Genomic DNA, 14,671 nt, shown 5'->3' on the forward strand with positions numbered 1-14,671 from the left:
GGAAAAATATCTAAATGAATTGGAAGAGCAAAAGATCCTAGATATACTGATACATGTCATTAGAATGTATAGCATTTTAACTAAAGATTGTAGTGTTCTGATTTTATTTTCTGGTGAGAAAGGCTCCATAGCTCCCATCTACAGCTTTTACATTGGTTTTACATTGGTTTCTTTTCAGTGTCACAACCACAATTTTTAAGTGGTGATTTACTTTACCGAAGTTGTGTTTCTTATTCCAAAGTCTAAATTGTTTACATAAGTTGTTAGCAATAGTGATCCAAGCACAAAACCTTCTGGACCCCTACTTCCCACCTTCCACCATTCTGAATATTCTCTGCTCTTTTTACAGCTCTCTTTTTTACTCTGCTTTCTGTCTTGCAGCTAACTAATTATCTGTTCTGCTGCTTTCCCCCTGACTCTGCATGCTCTGATCTTATTTGTTGGTCTGATATGTGGAACTTTACTGAAAACCTTTTGGGAATTTAGATCTATCACATCATCTTTATCACATCATCTTTATCTACTCGCTGTTACGTCTTTAAAGAATTCATTAAGGTTGGTAAAACAAGTTGTTCCCTTTTGAATTCATGCAAAATGTTCAATATTATTTTACTTTTACGTTTTCCATTTTATCCTTTTTTAGGAGATTTCATCATCTTTCCTAGCACAATGTTGACTGATCTAATTCCATGAATGTATTCTATCTTAAAAAGAATATTTATTTTAGAATTATAAATAGCATATTGCCAGTGGTGTGCTGGCAGTGCATCGTTTTCTAATAAATTGTTAAAGTTCCCTAAACTACTATATCTTCCCTAGATTCTTTTGAGAATACAGATACAATCCATCCGAGCTCGGTATTTTATCATTATTTTGAATGTCACATTATTTCTAATGTCATCTTCCAATTTCATGTCCACCTGATTTGTCTTCCTGATAATGCTGAAGCAAAATAATTGTTTAATATTTCTGAAGTATTAATTTTACTGCTAATGATTTACCCTCTCCATTGATGGCCTTATTCCTGCCTTGTGAAAAACTGATTGTTGAGGTTACAGCAGATTAATTAAACCACCAGGTAGCGAGTTAATTACAAAGGTTCATAGTTTTTAGTGGGCATCAAAAATTATGCATTTTGTCACACTTATGTTCGTTTGTGAGACATTGCAGTTCATCTACAATTTAATTCAATATTTATCTATTAATTTTGTGATTGCACCAAAAAGTGAACAATCTTCACTAGGTCTGAAACACATTATGAAAAATACTGATCAACATGGATCACTAATTGAAAACTGGAAATCTAACAACTGTTAATTATAAATTTTCTAAGGGATAAAAGTTTCATTAGTGCACTTATACAAGTTAATTCTTTAAAAAATTCCTTGCAGGGTTACAAACAGAGAAGAATTCCATGCCCACTTGATCCAAAACAGTAAGTGCAGAAATTAATCACTGTGTATATGTCTTAACTATAGTAAAGATGAACTAAGTTGTCAGCTTGTCTCAATTGATAGCACTCTCACTCCAATTGAGAAATTTGTGGATTTGAATCTCACTCCAGGTCTTGAATATTAAAGTTAGGCTGATACTGTAGTAAAGTACTCAGAGAATGTGATCCGTAGTATGAGATGTTAATCTGAAGTTCTGACTACCACATTACTGGTTTCGGTCAATATTAAAAATCCAAATGCACTAATAGGAAAAGGCATTTAGAGAACATATTAACCTATTACCAGACCTGGCATCATCAGCAAAGTGCACCCCGCTGAGCAAAAGAAGCGCATGGAGAAGAAACCGTCACTCAAACTGAATGGTGGAGGCATGTACAAGGAATTCTGCATGGCTTGGACTCCTTCATGAATCTTGTGGTGGATGAATCAATTGAGATGGCACCTGGTGGATAGCAGAACAACATCGGCGTGGTAGTTATTCAAGAGAACAGCATTATTATGCTAGAAGCCTTAGAATGAGTGTAGTGAAGATATGAGATAAGGAACACATAAATACAAGTGCTTTTTTCTTGTGTTCTTTGTAAAACCTTGATCTTGCACAACAACTGGAGTTACCTTTTTATTATAAACAAATTTCATTTGAACAAAAAAGATTTTAAGAAAATTTGAAGAACAATAAGGCAATTAGCAGCTTTTTGATTTGAGTGTTTAAAGTATGTAGAGGAAGGGAATTATAATGTGTTCCCATTGCCCCTTCCCAACTTGATATGGTTATTGCCTCTTGCAAGTTTCTGTAAACAAATAACACTCACTACTAGATGAATCAATTGTCTTAACAAAATATTACATATGGAAATGTCTTGAATATGTTATTGTACTGTAGCAACAATAGAGACAGTGAAGGTACAACGTAGAGTCCAGGGAGAAATAGAAGTAATAAGGTATCTTAGGGGAAAAAACCTTTTTAGCCAAGTAGATCTTAAAAATGTCACAATACATGCTTCATAGTGTAGTAAGTACTACCTAAACCAGAGAACAGACTTGTGTTTGGATCATTAAAATAAGGGGACAAATAATAAACAAGTAAAATTTGTGGAAGCTTCAGGATTGCGAACAAAGCCTTTTTGTGTAATATCAAAAGGATGTCAACGTTTGAAAATTGAAAAGTCATTGAGAGGCTCAATTTCATTGGGAGAGAAAAACACTGTCCTGTCCAGAGGAAGTAATAGTACTGAAGATGTTGAAGTTAGTTGCTAAGGAACAAATCCCATATCCAATGTAAAAGTGGTCTGGTTAAGTGCAAATAATGTATTTAAGTTTTAAGTAATATTCCTATTCTGACCAATTAGAAAGCATTGTGTATAATTCACAATTTAAGCAACAACACATCAAGCCTCTAAAGACTGTGTAGAAAGCCTTTTTATTGATGCATTTTAACTGCATAAATTTTTTATTGGTCTTTGTATTGTTTATATTTACTTGTTTCCATTTTAAGTTGGTGTGTACGACATATTGTTACCCTTGTCTCCTCAGAGGAGTGCATGTTGTTTTTATGAATACAAGAAAATGATGAGCAGTAAAAGATCAGTTGATCCATGAAGGCTTTTCTGCACACAATTGCTGGATTATCATAACTGGACATAACCTAGCCCCTTAAATCTGTGTAATCTTCTGGGAGAGACAAAAAGACAATCTGGCTTGGAGAGCAGTAATAAGCTGTGGAACATGAAGGAAAACAATATTAATGTAGAATTGTCTACATTACTATGCAAAGCATTTGGAGCCCCCTCGCCAGTGATCTGATTTTCATAGGGCATTTCCAGAAATAATGTGACTATCAGTGAGAACATGTCAGCTGAGGGCACTAGATACCACCCATTCAGAAACATCCTAACCCCTTGCCTGTCTCCTAGTTCCAGAAAAAAAATCAAAGTATTTTGGAGAAGAAGGGTGTGCACCAGGTTATTGAGCATGTTACTGCTAGTGGGCAATCATGCAAACCTGTAGACAATGAAATAGTCAATTTGCAATAGTCAGTTGGGTCAAATACACTTGGCAGACCAGATGGTCTTTTCAGTAATCTGCCCACCTTTCTTTCTGGTTTCGATGTTACTCCCATCCAAATACTACGCTCGAGTCACTAAATAGATGGGTCTTACCAAAGTTTGGCAGCTAAGTTTTCATAATTAAATACCTAGAAGCAAGATCAAATATTATGCATCTAGTTATCTTGTTTTGTTGCGCAATAAACATGAGATTGTGTGATGTGGTTATGTTTTACATGCCTCTTTTAATATCCTATTGGTTCTGCCAGGTGATAAGATTATGTCACCTGGTTACTATGAGGACCAAGGACCCAGAACAAGTGCTACAAAAACCCAATTGCCAGCTTTGAACATGAAGATAGAAGCAGCTGGCCTTGCTAGTACAGACTTACGAACTCAAACTCCGGACACGGACAGAGTAACCTGAACTAGAACTGCTGAAATCATCAGGGTAAAAGGTTCTCTGTTAGCCACAAGGCTAAACTGTTGGTGGGCACACATTCTCTGGTTGTAGAAACAGAACTCGTGGACATTTAAGGACACTGGAGGATTGAGTCTACTGAATTCACTAAAAGATATCACAGGAGTGGACCTTGTTGCTGGAAGTCGGCTCAGGAATTCTCAGAAAATTGAGGGAAATAACTTACAGTGGATGTTATGACTTGGAAGCTGAGGGTAACAGTGGATTAGTTCCTGCAAAGGTTACAATTCTATGGAATGCAGCGCAGTATCTTACACATGGTTTGAAGTTATTGATCGTTTTAAGAAACAAATAAGGACTACATTCTGTAGTTGCCCACTAAGTGATTTTTAGTTGATGTTGATTTTAGTTTGCTTGATACAATAAAAGTTTTAATATTTGAAATCTTGTCATCAGATTCCTTTAAGTCCACTTCTAAAAATTCATATCTCTTTACAAATATTGGTCTGCATGAGATGAGAAGAACCATTTGTAAAAGGAACAAGAGGGCATAGATTTAAAGTGACCTGCAAAGGAAGCAAGAGAGAAATGAGAAAAAAACTTCTTCACTTAGCATTGTAGTTAGGCCAAGGAATGCACTGTGTGGAATTTTAATGGAGACAGGTTCAATTGAGGCATTTAATAGGACATTGGGTGACTATTTGAATAAAATAATATGCAAAGGTATGGTGAAAAAGCAAGGGATTGGCACTAGGTAATGATGCTGATTTAACAAGCCAATGTAGGCATGATGGGCCAAATGGCTTCTGTCTCATAACATCCCTGTGATACCTTAAACATAAGAAAGTATGAATTTAGTCATTTCAAGCTATTGCCTCATTGTAATGAAAAAACAGCAATTACTCTTCAATGTTGTATTTTTCTCCATTTGGTATTTATTTGCATAAATTAATTTCTTTCAGTGTCTTTGATTATTTTTTGGCAAGTCTTAAAAGTTATTCATATCAGAATAGATTGGTGTGACAGCAGTTTGCTATGCTTTGTGCTTTTGCCAATTTTTCCAGGCACTTGCCTGCACTGACTTTCACTCCTTTGTAATTAATCTCTCTGGCTGACAATTCTGAAGAAGTAGAGTTACGTACACCACTGTCATTCCATGTGTATTAATATTTCAGATAAAATGTTATCACAATCAAGGTAACTTTGAGGTCATTGTTTTCTAAAATTCAGGGATTTACTGCTTTTGCAGGCATACCGTTTGAGGTCATCTATCCATAAGTGTTATAAAGGACTGTTTCTGTTTTAAATCTGGCTATTTTAATAACCTGCCTGATAATAACATGGAAATGTTCCTATTTGCCACAAATTTCATATTTGATTCGTGTATTTGTAGGGCACACCAAACCTTGTGTCTCTAGCCATTTCTGTTTCTTCTCTGACTCAATCTTTAAGCAATTGGTAAGGTCCTGGGGAGTGTTGCCAATCAAAGAGATCTAGGAGTGCAGGTGCATAGTTCCTTGGAAGTGAAGTCACAGGTAGACAGGGTGTGATGAAGACGTTTGGCACACTTGCCTTCATTGGTCAGAACATTGAATATAGGAGTTGGAATGTCATGTTGTGGCTGTACAGGACATTGGTGAGACCACTTTTATAAGACTGCAAAGAATTCTGTTTGTCCTTCTATAGGAAACATGTCATTAAGTTTGAGATGGTGTAGAAAAGATTTACAAGTATGTTGCCAGGACTGGAAGGTTTGAGTTATAGGGAGAGGCTGAATAAGGCTGGGTTTTTTCCCTGGACTGAGGCTAAGAGGTGACCTTATAGAGGTTCATAAAATCATGAGGTGCAAAGATAGGGTTAATAGCCAAAGTCTTTTTCCTAGGGTGTGAGAGTCCAAAACTAGAGGGCATAGATTTAAAGTGAGAGGGGAAAGATTTAAAAAGCTGCCAGACGAAGTGGAGGTGGGTACAGTTGCAACATTTTAAAAGGCATCCGGACGGGTATATGAATAGGAAGGTTTAGAGGGATATGGGCCAAATGCTGGCAAAGGGACTAAGTCACATTGGGATGTCTGGATGAGTTGTACCAAAGGGTCTGTTTCTGTGCTCTATGACTCTATAATAACATTGTAAATAAATGTCTACATTAACATTCAACAATATTCAGCTTTCCCATCATTTTCCATGGCAGAGTGGGGGACTCAATTACTAGGGGTCACGATTTCAAGGTGAGACGGGAAAAGTTTAAGGGAGATATGTGTGGAAAGTTCTTTACGCAGAGGGTGGTGGATGCCTGGAACATGTTGCCAACGGAGGTGGTAGAGACAGGCACGACAGCGTCATTTAAGATGTATCTAGACAGATACGTGAATGGGCAGGGAGCAGAGAGATACAGATCCTTGGAAAATAGCTGACAGCTTTAGATAAAGGATCTGGATCGGTGCAGGCTTGGAGGGCCGAAGGGCCTGTTCCTGTGCTGTAATTTTCTTTGTTCTTTGTGCTGTCTGATTTCAGTTGATGGATGAGCCAGCATTTTCTGCAGTCAATTTAATACTGGCAATACTGAAGTTATTCCTGTTCAACTCCTGCCTCCAGATTCATTCCTGATGGTTACATCTTCAGTTGTGTCAAATAGTGTGCATCCTCTGTATACAATTTGACCCTGAACTGATCTTGCAGGCAGACTAACTTTTTTTCAAAAACATACTTTGTTACTATTTTCTTCAAATGTGGGACATAAAAATTGCAATAGGAAGATTTCATCCCTTATTAATGTTTTATACTTAATGATAGATTAGCAAAGAAAAATGTGTTATGTTACTTCAGTTTCATCTCTCTATGGGTATATGTAAAAATATTATATAATTGATACAAAAATAGCAGCAAAACAAAATAACGCATCATAAAGAACTAGCCACTAAGAAGCCATAACAAATAGTTCAATTATTTTTTTTCCCAGCACAGTCAATGAAGATAAATTAGAAAAGCATCTGAAAAAGTGTAATTCAAGGGAAAAACCCAAACCTGTAAGTAATCATTTTTTTTAAAATCTGCATAAAGCACTCCTACGAACTTTTGATTTTATTCCAATGTAGAAAGTTTGGCTTTTTATTTAATTATCAATATTTTTGAATGTCTGACAAGAGTGAGTCACAATCATGTAAAGCACCTATAACTGGTAAAATAGTCAATGTAGTTATGAGTCAACAAGAGAAAGGAGTACCATCACACTGAAAGTCCATGCATTTAAATAGCCTTCAGTCAAGTCAGGTGGACAAGAAGCTGGAGGTTGAAGAGTTAAGAGGAAGGAAGGTTGAGAAAGCGAGTGTTCTAGAGTTTGTAACATTGCACAGATTGTACTATTCTTTCGGAGCAGCAACCATAAAGGGTAAGAAAACCCCAATGTAATGTATTCAAAATTCTGTATATATGTAATTATTAAGCATGTTCCCAACAGAACAGAGGATGAATTGAAACAGAATTTATTGTTGTGGTTGCCTACAAAGTATACACTGAATCAATTGAAATGTCAAGATTAATATTGGTAAGATTTTGAGAGACAAGGATATCAGGGGATGTGGAGAAGAAAGGTACATGGGATTAAGTACAGCATGAAGTGACTGCCAGAAAGACAAGTTCTTTTAAAATTTGTGGTAAACTAACTGACCATATTCAGAATCTTACAATGAAATGCATTATATTTAATTGCTCTAATCTTTTTCTGCTCCTTGTTACTCCTACTTTGTATTGCATATTCCAGGTTTACTATGTTAAAGACATAAATGGGGGTTATGAAGATGCAATGGAGACATCCAGACAACAGGTACAGCTTCCCAATGAGGTGAAAATCAGTAGTATTCTAAAATGTTTAACTTCTTTTTACCTTCAGTAAAGCAACCTTTTACTCCATCTTTTAAATGCATTCAAGGTTTCTATTTGTGCTTTGTCCAAACAAGAACTGGAGAAAATGGTTAAAAAGCTCCTAATGGCAACAAGCAGTGAGTATGATGTTGTATATATGTACAGCTTAAAGGAAAGTGATATTAATTGAAGAAAAATATTTAATTTGCATATATTGTCCCTGGGATTATGTTTATGAAAACAACAGCAGAAATATACTTCCTACAATTGCAACGATTTGGTTCTTTGAAAATAGGAAAGAATGCTATAGTTTCTTCATAGGAATATTTATCCCTCAGATCACTCCATGGATTAGTTTAAACATTTTTTAGCCTGGTTGCTAGAAGCTGAGAGATGTGCCACCTGAACGTCAGGGGGTAAAGACCTAGGAGTTGAGACAGACAACCTCACTCTTCATGAAACATTATCTGAGAACAAATCATCATAAGTGGCACCTGTGTATTACAGAACTATGATTAGCCTTCCTTTTCCAGAAGGCAGCATGTGAAGCAGACTGGCTTTGAGTGAAAAAAAATGGATTGATAATTCAATGATATATTGTATACGTAATTTTTAAAAAAGCAATATCGCAAGAGGATTAACATCTCAGTTGTTCAGCACTGAGAGTCAATCTCATCAGAATAAGTGAATCCCAGAAGAACAAATTGACTATCCCTTCGAACTGTCTATGAACCTCTGAAAGGGTGTATTGGAGACGGCGAGATTGTTTAGCAAGATCCTTCCCTACCATTCCAACGTTGCTGCATTAGAACCTTAGTGACTGGTATTCCTTTTCTACTCCATTTAAAATACCTTATGGAGAATTTTGGTGACTTCATGTAATGAAGTGATAGTTATGATCCTATTGAATTAGGAACCTAAAATCATTGGAGAGAAAAAAGGTCATTCACGATCTGCTGCTTTTAGCTGTACTATGCAAATTTACACTATTTAGATTGGACAATAAGAATTTGAATGTACAACCTCGTAACTGAGGCAAGAATGCTACCAACTGAATTACAGCTGACACCTCATAAGAGCCTTGAGTTGGAGAAACACAGTTGTTGCAACATGGTACTGAGTCAAGTGAGGTAGAAGAGGATTTTAACAAAAGGTTGAGAGTTTCAAATTTGAGGCATTGAGGAACAGTATTGGTAGTTGCAGAGTTTATCATTATTTAGGATTCGATGAGTTTGAATGATAAGCTAATAGAAGACGTAGCATGAGAGTTTGGAGGTAACGGAAGCATAGTTAAGTGGTTCAGATGGCGATATTCTGAAGTAGGAGCAGAGGCTGGGGGTGGAAGTAAGTTTTTTTTTGTGATAGACAAGAAATGTGGTCCACTTGAGGTCAAATAGTGGATCAAGGTTTCAATCAGTGAGGTTATGAACAATCTGCTTCAGCCTGAGACAGTGATTGGAGAGTGGAATTAAACCACTGGTAAGGGGACAGAATTTCGTGGGGTTGATTAAAGACAATAAGTTTGGTCTTACAAAAATTTAATTGAAGGAAGTTGTTCTCATGCAGGATTTGATTTTGGACAAGCAGACTAGTACCACAGAGGCCATGGAAGTGTCGAGTGATGATTAGGTAGAGTTGAATCTGAATCTGTCAATTTACATCTGGTAATCTGGCTGCTTGGGTCATGTTTTTTGGATGATGTTGTCAAAGAGCAGCATATGGATGAAGAAAAGAAGAGGGCCAAGGATGGATGTTTGTGGACACTAGAAGTAACTAAAAGAAGCCATTGCAGAAGGTTTCCTGGGTACACCAAATTGTTAAGAGTGGAATTGTGTGAAGAAAGTCCCACTTAGCTGGATAACAAAGGCGAGACATTTAAGGGGGACATGTTTGACTGTTAAAGGCTGCAGGGAGGTCAACAAGGACAGAGGGCTGGTGCACTGTTGTCAGACAAACTGAGGATGTCACTTGACGAGGGCTGGTTCAAAAGTGAAAACTTGATTGAAGAAGAAGAGCACAGATATGGGAAACAATGCCTTTAAGTTTTCTTAATGACGGACTCTTAGCCAAAATTAAAGTGATTAACTGAAGGTGTTATTTAGGTTTTCCAAATCTGTTATTCATTGTCTGCAGGTTTGAATTCTAAGCTGACAGACCGAACATTAAGTCACAAAGCACTACAGGAAGCCTTGAATGATCCAAAAAATGGAGATTTTGCCTTTAAACATTTGAAACAGCAGGTAGGATATGGCAGTATACATATATGATTTTAATTAAAAATAGGTTTATGTTTAGCCATCATGTATAATTTCTTACTTCCATGGGAAGTGTTAATTCCGCTGCCTGGGTGATTCCTACTGCTTCCGAAAAGCATCAAGAACTGCAGGAGTGGGTAAATGGCTCTGTTTCTTCTCTGTATACATAATTCTACTTACAAGGACGAATTTTTAAAAAACAAATATGGTAGAATGTGTTTTAATAAATTCATTACTCTTTTTACTGGATGCACTGGTCATTGAGAATTTCTGTAAAAATATAAACTTCATGTACTGAGGAAACCCTTTAGTCATCTTACAATTGAATTATTCCAACATTTGTTGATTCATATTGTCACCGGACCTGTATTTTATATAATTTTAGTTGTGATCTCCCTCAGTCACTTTGTCAATTCCTGATTCAGAGCAGTGAGACCCCTTGTAGCACTTCTTTAATCATTTCTAGTTTAACCAGATCAGTAGAAACTGTGGAGATTGGGCTTGGGACCCTCTTATTCTGGATGACTAACTAATTTAAACATCTGCATCATTCTAGGCAAAGGGATCGTGACAGTACATATTTTTATGGTTTAGTTGACATCTTGAGCAGTTAATCCATAGGAGATTACATTGTCCTATTCCAGGCTTCACTTGCTGGTAATTTGGAAAGAATGGGTTTGCTTGGATCTAACAGATGTTTTGTGGAGTTTGGTGCTGGTCGAGGAAAGTTGTCCCATTGGATAGATCTTGCTTTACAAGATGCCAAGAACGTTCACTTCCTCCTTGTGGAGAGAGCGACTACGCGTTTCAAGGTAATGGTTTGCTGCAATCAAGCAATAAATATTGATTATTTGCCTGGAATAATTTTCTAAAAATCTCAGGAAGTTAACTGGGCAAATGTAACATTATCTCTTAAAGGTAGATGGTAAACATAAAAATAGCGGCTCAGTGTTTGAGCGACTTCAAGTTGACATCAAAGATCTCAGCCTAGGCAAGTTTCAGTTTTGTACACTTCCAAAATAATTATATTTTAGTTCTCCTTTTAAACAATCATCTTAATCAGTATATTGTTGCAGGTAGGGTGCCTCTTCTTGCAAGAAAAAGACTACCTGTTGTTGGAATCGGCAAGCACTTGTGTGGAGCTGCTACAGGTGTGATTGAATTTAATGAAATCTTTGGGTATGAAAATGAAATGTCTTATATTTGTCATTCAGCAGTCTCCTGCACCATTTGCAAATTTCATATTCTTTCGAGTATCATAGAAAGTAACACTTCATAGGCAAACCTTGCAAGCCTAGGTTCTGTTGTGAGAGTCCCAATCCTCATTTTAATAAGTGTTGTCATCTTTCTGTTACTAGCACTATCTGTAAAACGTTCATAATTTGTTGTTAATGGAATTATGACATTGTCTGAATAATCTTGTAGGATATAAGATATTCTAAAATTTGATATTAATAGAAATAAATTTGTGCAGATTGTTATTGAGAGATGACAGGGAGGGATGAAAACAACTGTTTGGTTCATCTGCATTACCAGCTCCTGCCCAGATGTGTACTGATGCAGATACAAAACATTGCCACTTTTGACAACACATTGTTATCTATCAATAAATTTACCACTTTGAATTTAAAATGAATACCACAAACCCTTCCTGAAAATGTATATAATATTTAGAGCAGGTGTGGACAGCTTTTCTTGGCTTGTTTGTAGATGGTAGACATGAAGGTTAACAGCGGTTAAGGTTAAGCTGCAGTGCTCAGTTTATGTCCAAAGATTAATATATTGCTGTTGTTTATCAAATGTATTAAGTAATAATCTGTAGCTAATTTTAAAAAGTCACCAGGAACTATTAACCCTTACGTGCTGAGGTACAGTGTTATAAATATACAAGATCAATTTAGTACTTAAAGTTTACATCTAAAAATCTAAGCTTCCTACTTACTTCCATATTTATGGAATCGTAATTAACGTTTCTAAATATTTTTCATAGAGCCCAATGCTCTTGGAATAATCACGTTAAAATAAAATAGTATGTGAAGAAAGAGAAATCATCACACATTTTACCTCTGTGAGGTTACAATAAATTTGGAATGCATGTCCTCTTCACATATAGGCACTTTGTAACTTCACACAGTATGTTTGAATGCTTAGCTTATAAGCATTTTGAGTTCAATGACTTCCATTGGCAAGCATCCTAAATCAGATACTTCATCTGATACGGCAAAGTGAATCACACTAGGACGAATCTTTACCTTCCTCATCAGGTTGGCACCAGGCATAAACAGAGATCCAAAGTGAAAGGTTTCCATTGGAAGCCAAGGGCAGATATGGTTTACTTTTACAAATTAAACAGGTAGGGGCTACTTTATACAATTGGCATCCTAATGCTTTCCTTCTTTAAAAGGGTAATTTTCTTTCGTCTCCTCATTAAATCTTAACAAGCTTTGACATACATTTGAATCACACAATATGGTACATAAATGCATTAGTCACTTGCATAGTTCAAATATGTAGACATTTTCATTATTTTAAAATTCAGCTATGTTACCTCTGAGCCAAGTATGTCTCAGCATTATAATCTCAATTAGTATGAGACATGTCAACTTTTCTTGTAAATAACACTTACTGCATTTGTTATCTTCTTCATGTATACACTTTTTTTTCTTCCTTACGAGCTAAATATATGTCTTTGTTGTTAAGTCTTGTCTTTCTAATTGGTTATTTCACCAGTTCATTATTCACAAAGCTTTTCAATTGGATTTCAGTATTCTCAGCAATTACTGTCCAGCACCAAATCTGAAACAGTGATGTTTCTGCAAAGTGAAAAGTGTATGCTTAATATATTGCAACAAAGGCCCAAATGCAATTTGTCAAGAAAGATTTCTCCAAAGTACAGCCACCCAGATCAGATTGGAGGAAAGTGTTTGCTTTAAATATTTGAATTTGAAACTACAAATTCACATTAACACCCCAAAAGTAAGAAACAAGCTGAGAACATGTAATATTATGCAAGTTATTGATAGTCTGTAATTTTTTAAATTAAATTACACAGATCTTGCTTTAAGATGTCTCATGGAAAGCTACAAAACAAATCTGGAAGATACTGGCAAGGAACCACCAGAAAAAAGATTGAAGAGTGATGAAATGTGCACGATAGGAGATCACAAATGTCTTTCTAATTGTACTGTAGATAGTGCTGAAAATAGAAGTCCAGTCCTGGGAGTTGCTATTGCACTGTGTTGCCATCACCGATGTGAATGGAGGTATTACGTAGGCAAGGAATTTTTTTTTTCACAAGGTCTTGATGCAGAAGATTTTAGGATCTTTCAACGTATGTCAAGTTGGGCCACCTGTGGGATGAAATGGCATGCGAGTGGTGTGGGTGAGGCAGAATTTGACAAGGCAAACCAGAAAGAGCAGCTGGAGGACTACGATTTTGAAGAGGAAAGTTTCACTTATGATGGGTATGTGTTTAATTATCTGATATTGCTATACCCATATTTTAGAAACTTTTAAAGCAGTAGCACACTTTACAAATGCATAGACTGAGTTAAAATTGCTAGTGCCACAAATCCTCCCATTATGATCCCAACTAATGTATTAATAAACAAGTCAGATCCCAGACTGAAAAGCATATTTAGTTCTGTTTTTATTCAACTAGGTGGTCTCTTGCTTCAACACAAGCACACAAGCTCCAGATTTCATTTTAACAGAAGTTCATATTTAATAGGAAATAATAAAATCTATTTGTAAATAACACAAAAAAATTTTGGAACGCACAGTAAGAATACGATTCTTCATCTATCCCTTTTACAGTACTGAAGCACCACAGAGAATTCTCTTCCCTGTCACATCTGTAGGTTTGATTTAACTGTTGCCTTCAATTCCCAGTTTTGGGACTTTGGTAGCCTCTTCATTGAGTACTCACACATCTGAGCCTAGACGTTTCAGCTTCAAATAACCCCTTCGGGTTCTAACCAAAACTTCTGGTCTGGAACTTTCAAACTAAACCCCTACATTGAAGTAACCTATTTCCTAACTTGTTTGAACTAACTCCTTTCTCTCGGAAATTATTTCACATGTCCAACTTCAACCAGGATCTTTGCAAACAAAAAAAAGCTTTTTAAAAAAAAAAACAAACTTTTAAGGCTACGGCGTTTTCCATAGATCCATTCTTGATCTTTCTAACAATGAAAGCTAATGCTCTTCAGTGCTTACTGTCTGCTCGCAAAACTCTCCCACGCAAACAAATTCCCATTACCACTCCAAGAAGTCTCTCCTTTTGATTTAAATAAAACATGGCTCCAAAAATAGACGTTAATCACTAAACCCCTCATACACAGACCAACACCCACTAGTTTAAAACTCAAACTCTAAAATAAGTGATATTAATATAAATTACAACATAAATCACACACCTCACATCACCACAGTGATCTGGAAAGTTGAGATTTACGTACTGTCAACTCTACTTAATTCAAAGTCCTATGATTTAAATTGTCATTCCAAAGCAAAAATTGAATAAAGCATGCTGACTTCTCTAAATTCAAATATCTTCATTCAAAAATATCTATGAATTAAATAGAATAGATTGTTATTAAAATCACAAACAAATGAACTCATGGCTTGCTAGACT

At 36.1% G+C, this 14,671-nt stretch overlaps 1 protein-coding gene and 1 pseudogene across 2 annotated transcripts in view; both read left to right on the forward strand.

Annotated features, from left to right (window-relative positions):
• Positions 1-14,671, forward strand: part of trmt13 (tRNA methyltransferase 13 homolog) — a 147,569-nt gene that overhangs the window by 128,724 nt on the left and 4,174 nt on the right. Inside the window, exons 2-10 of one of the 2 annotated variants that reach the window (XM_020530260.2) lie at positions 1,392-1,435; positions 6,879-6,945; positions 7,680-7,742; positions 7,848-7,917; positions 9,914-10,020; positions 10,680-10,847; positions 10,954-11,026; positions 11,112-11,186; positions 13,088-13,499. In XM_020530260.2, coding sequence (XP_020385849.2) covers positions 1,392-1,435; positions 6,879-6,945; positions 7,680-7,742; positions 7,848-7,917; positions 9,914-10,020; positions 10,680-10,847; positions 10,954-11,026; positions 11,112-11,186; positions 13,088-13,499 — 1,079 coding nt within the window. The remainder of the gene's footprint in view (positions 1-1,391; positions 1,436-6,878; positions 6,946-7,679; positions 7,743-7,847; positions 7,918-9,913; positions 10,021-10,679; positions 10,848-10,953; positions 11,027-11,111; positions 11,187-13,087; positions 13,500-14,671) is intronic. The other variant, XM_048602477.1, reaches the window with a different exon arrangement.
• Positions 1,756-1,973, forward strand: LOC109930862 (annotated as a pseudogene).

The sequence above is a fragment of the Rhincodon typus genome, chromosome 10 (assembly GCF_021869965.1).
Source record: "Rhincodon typus isolate 14 chromosome 10, sRhiTyp1.1, whole genome shotgun sequence".
In the NCBI taxonomy this organism is placed as follows: Eukaryota; Metazoa; Chordata; class Chondrichthyes; order Orectolobiformes; family Rhincodontidae; genus Rhincodon; species Rhincodon typus.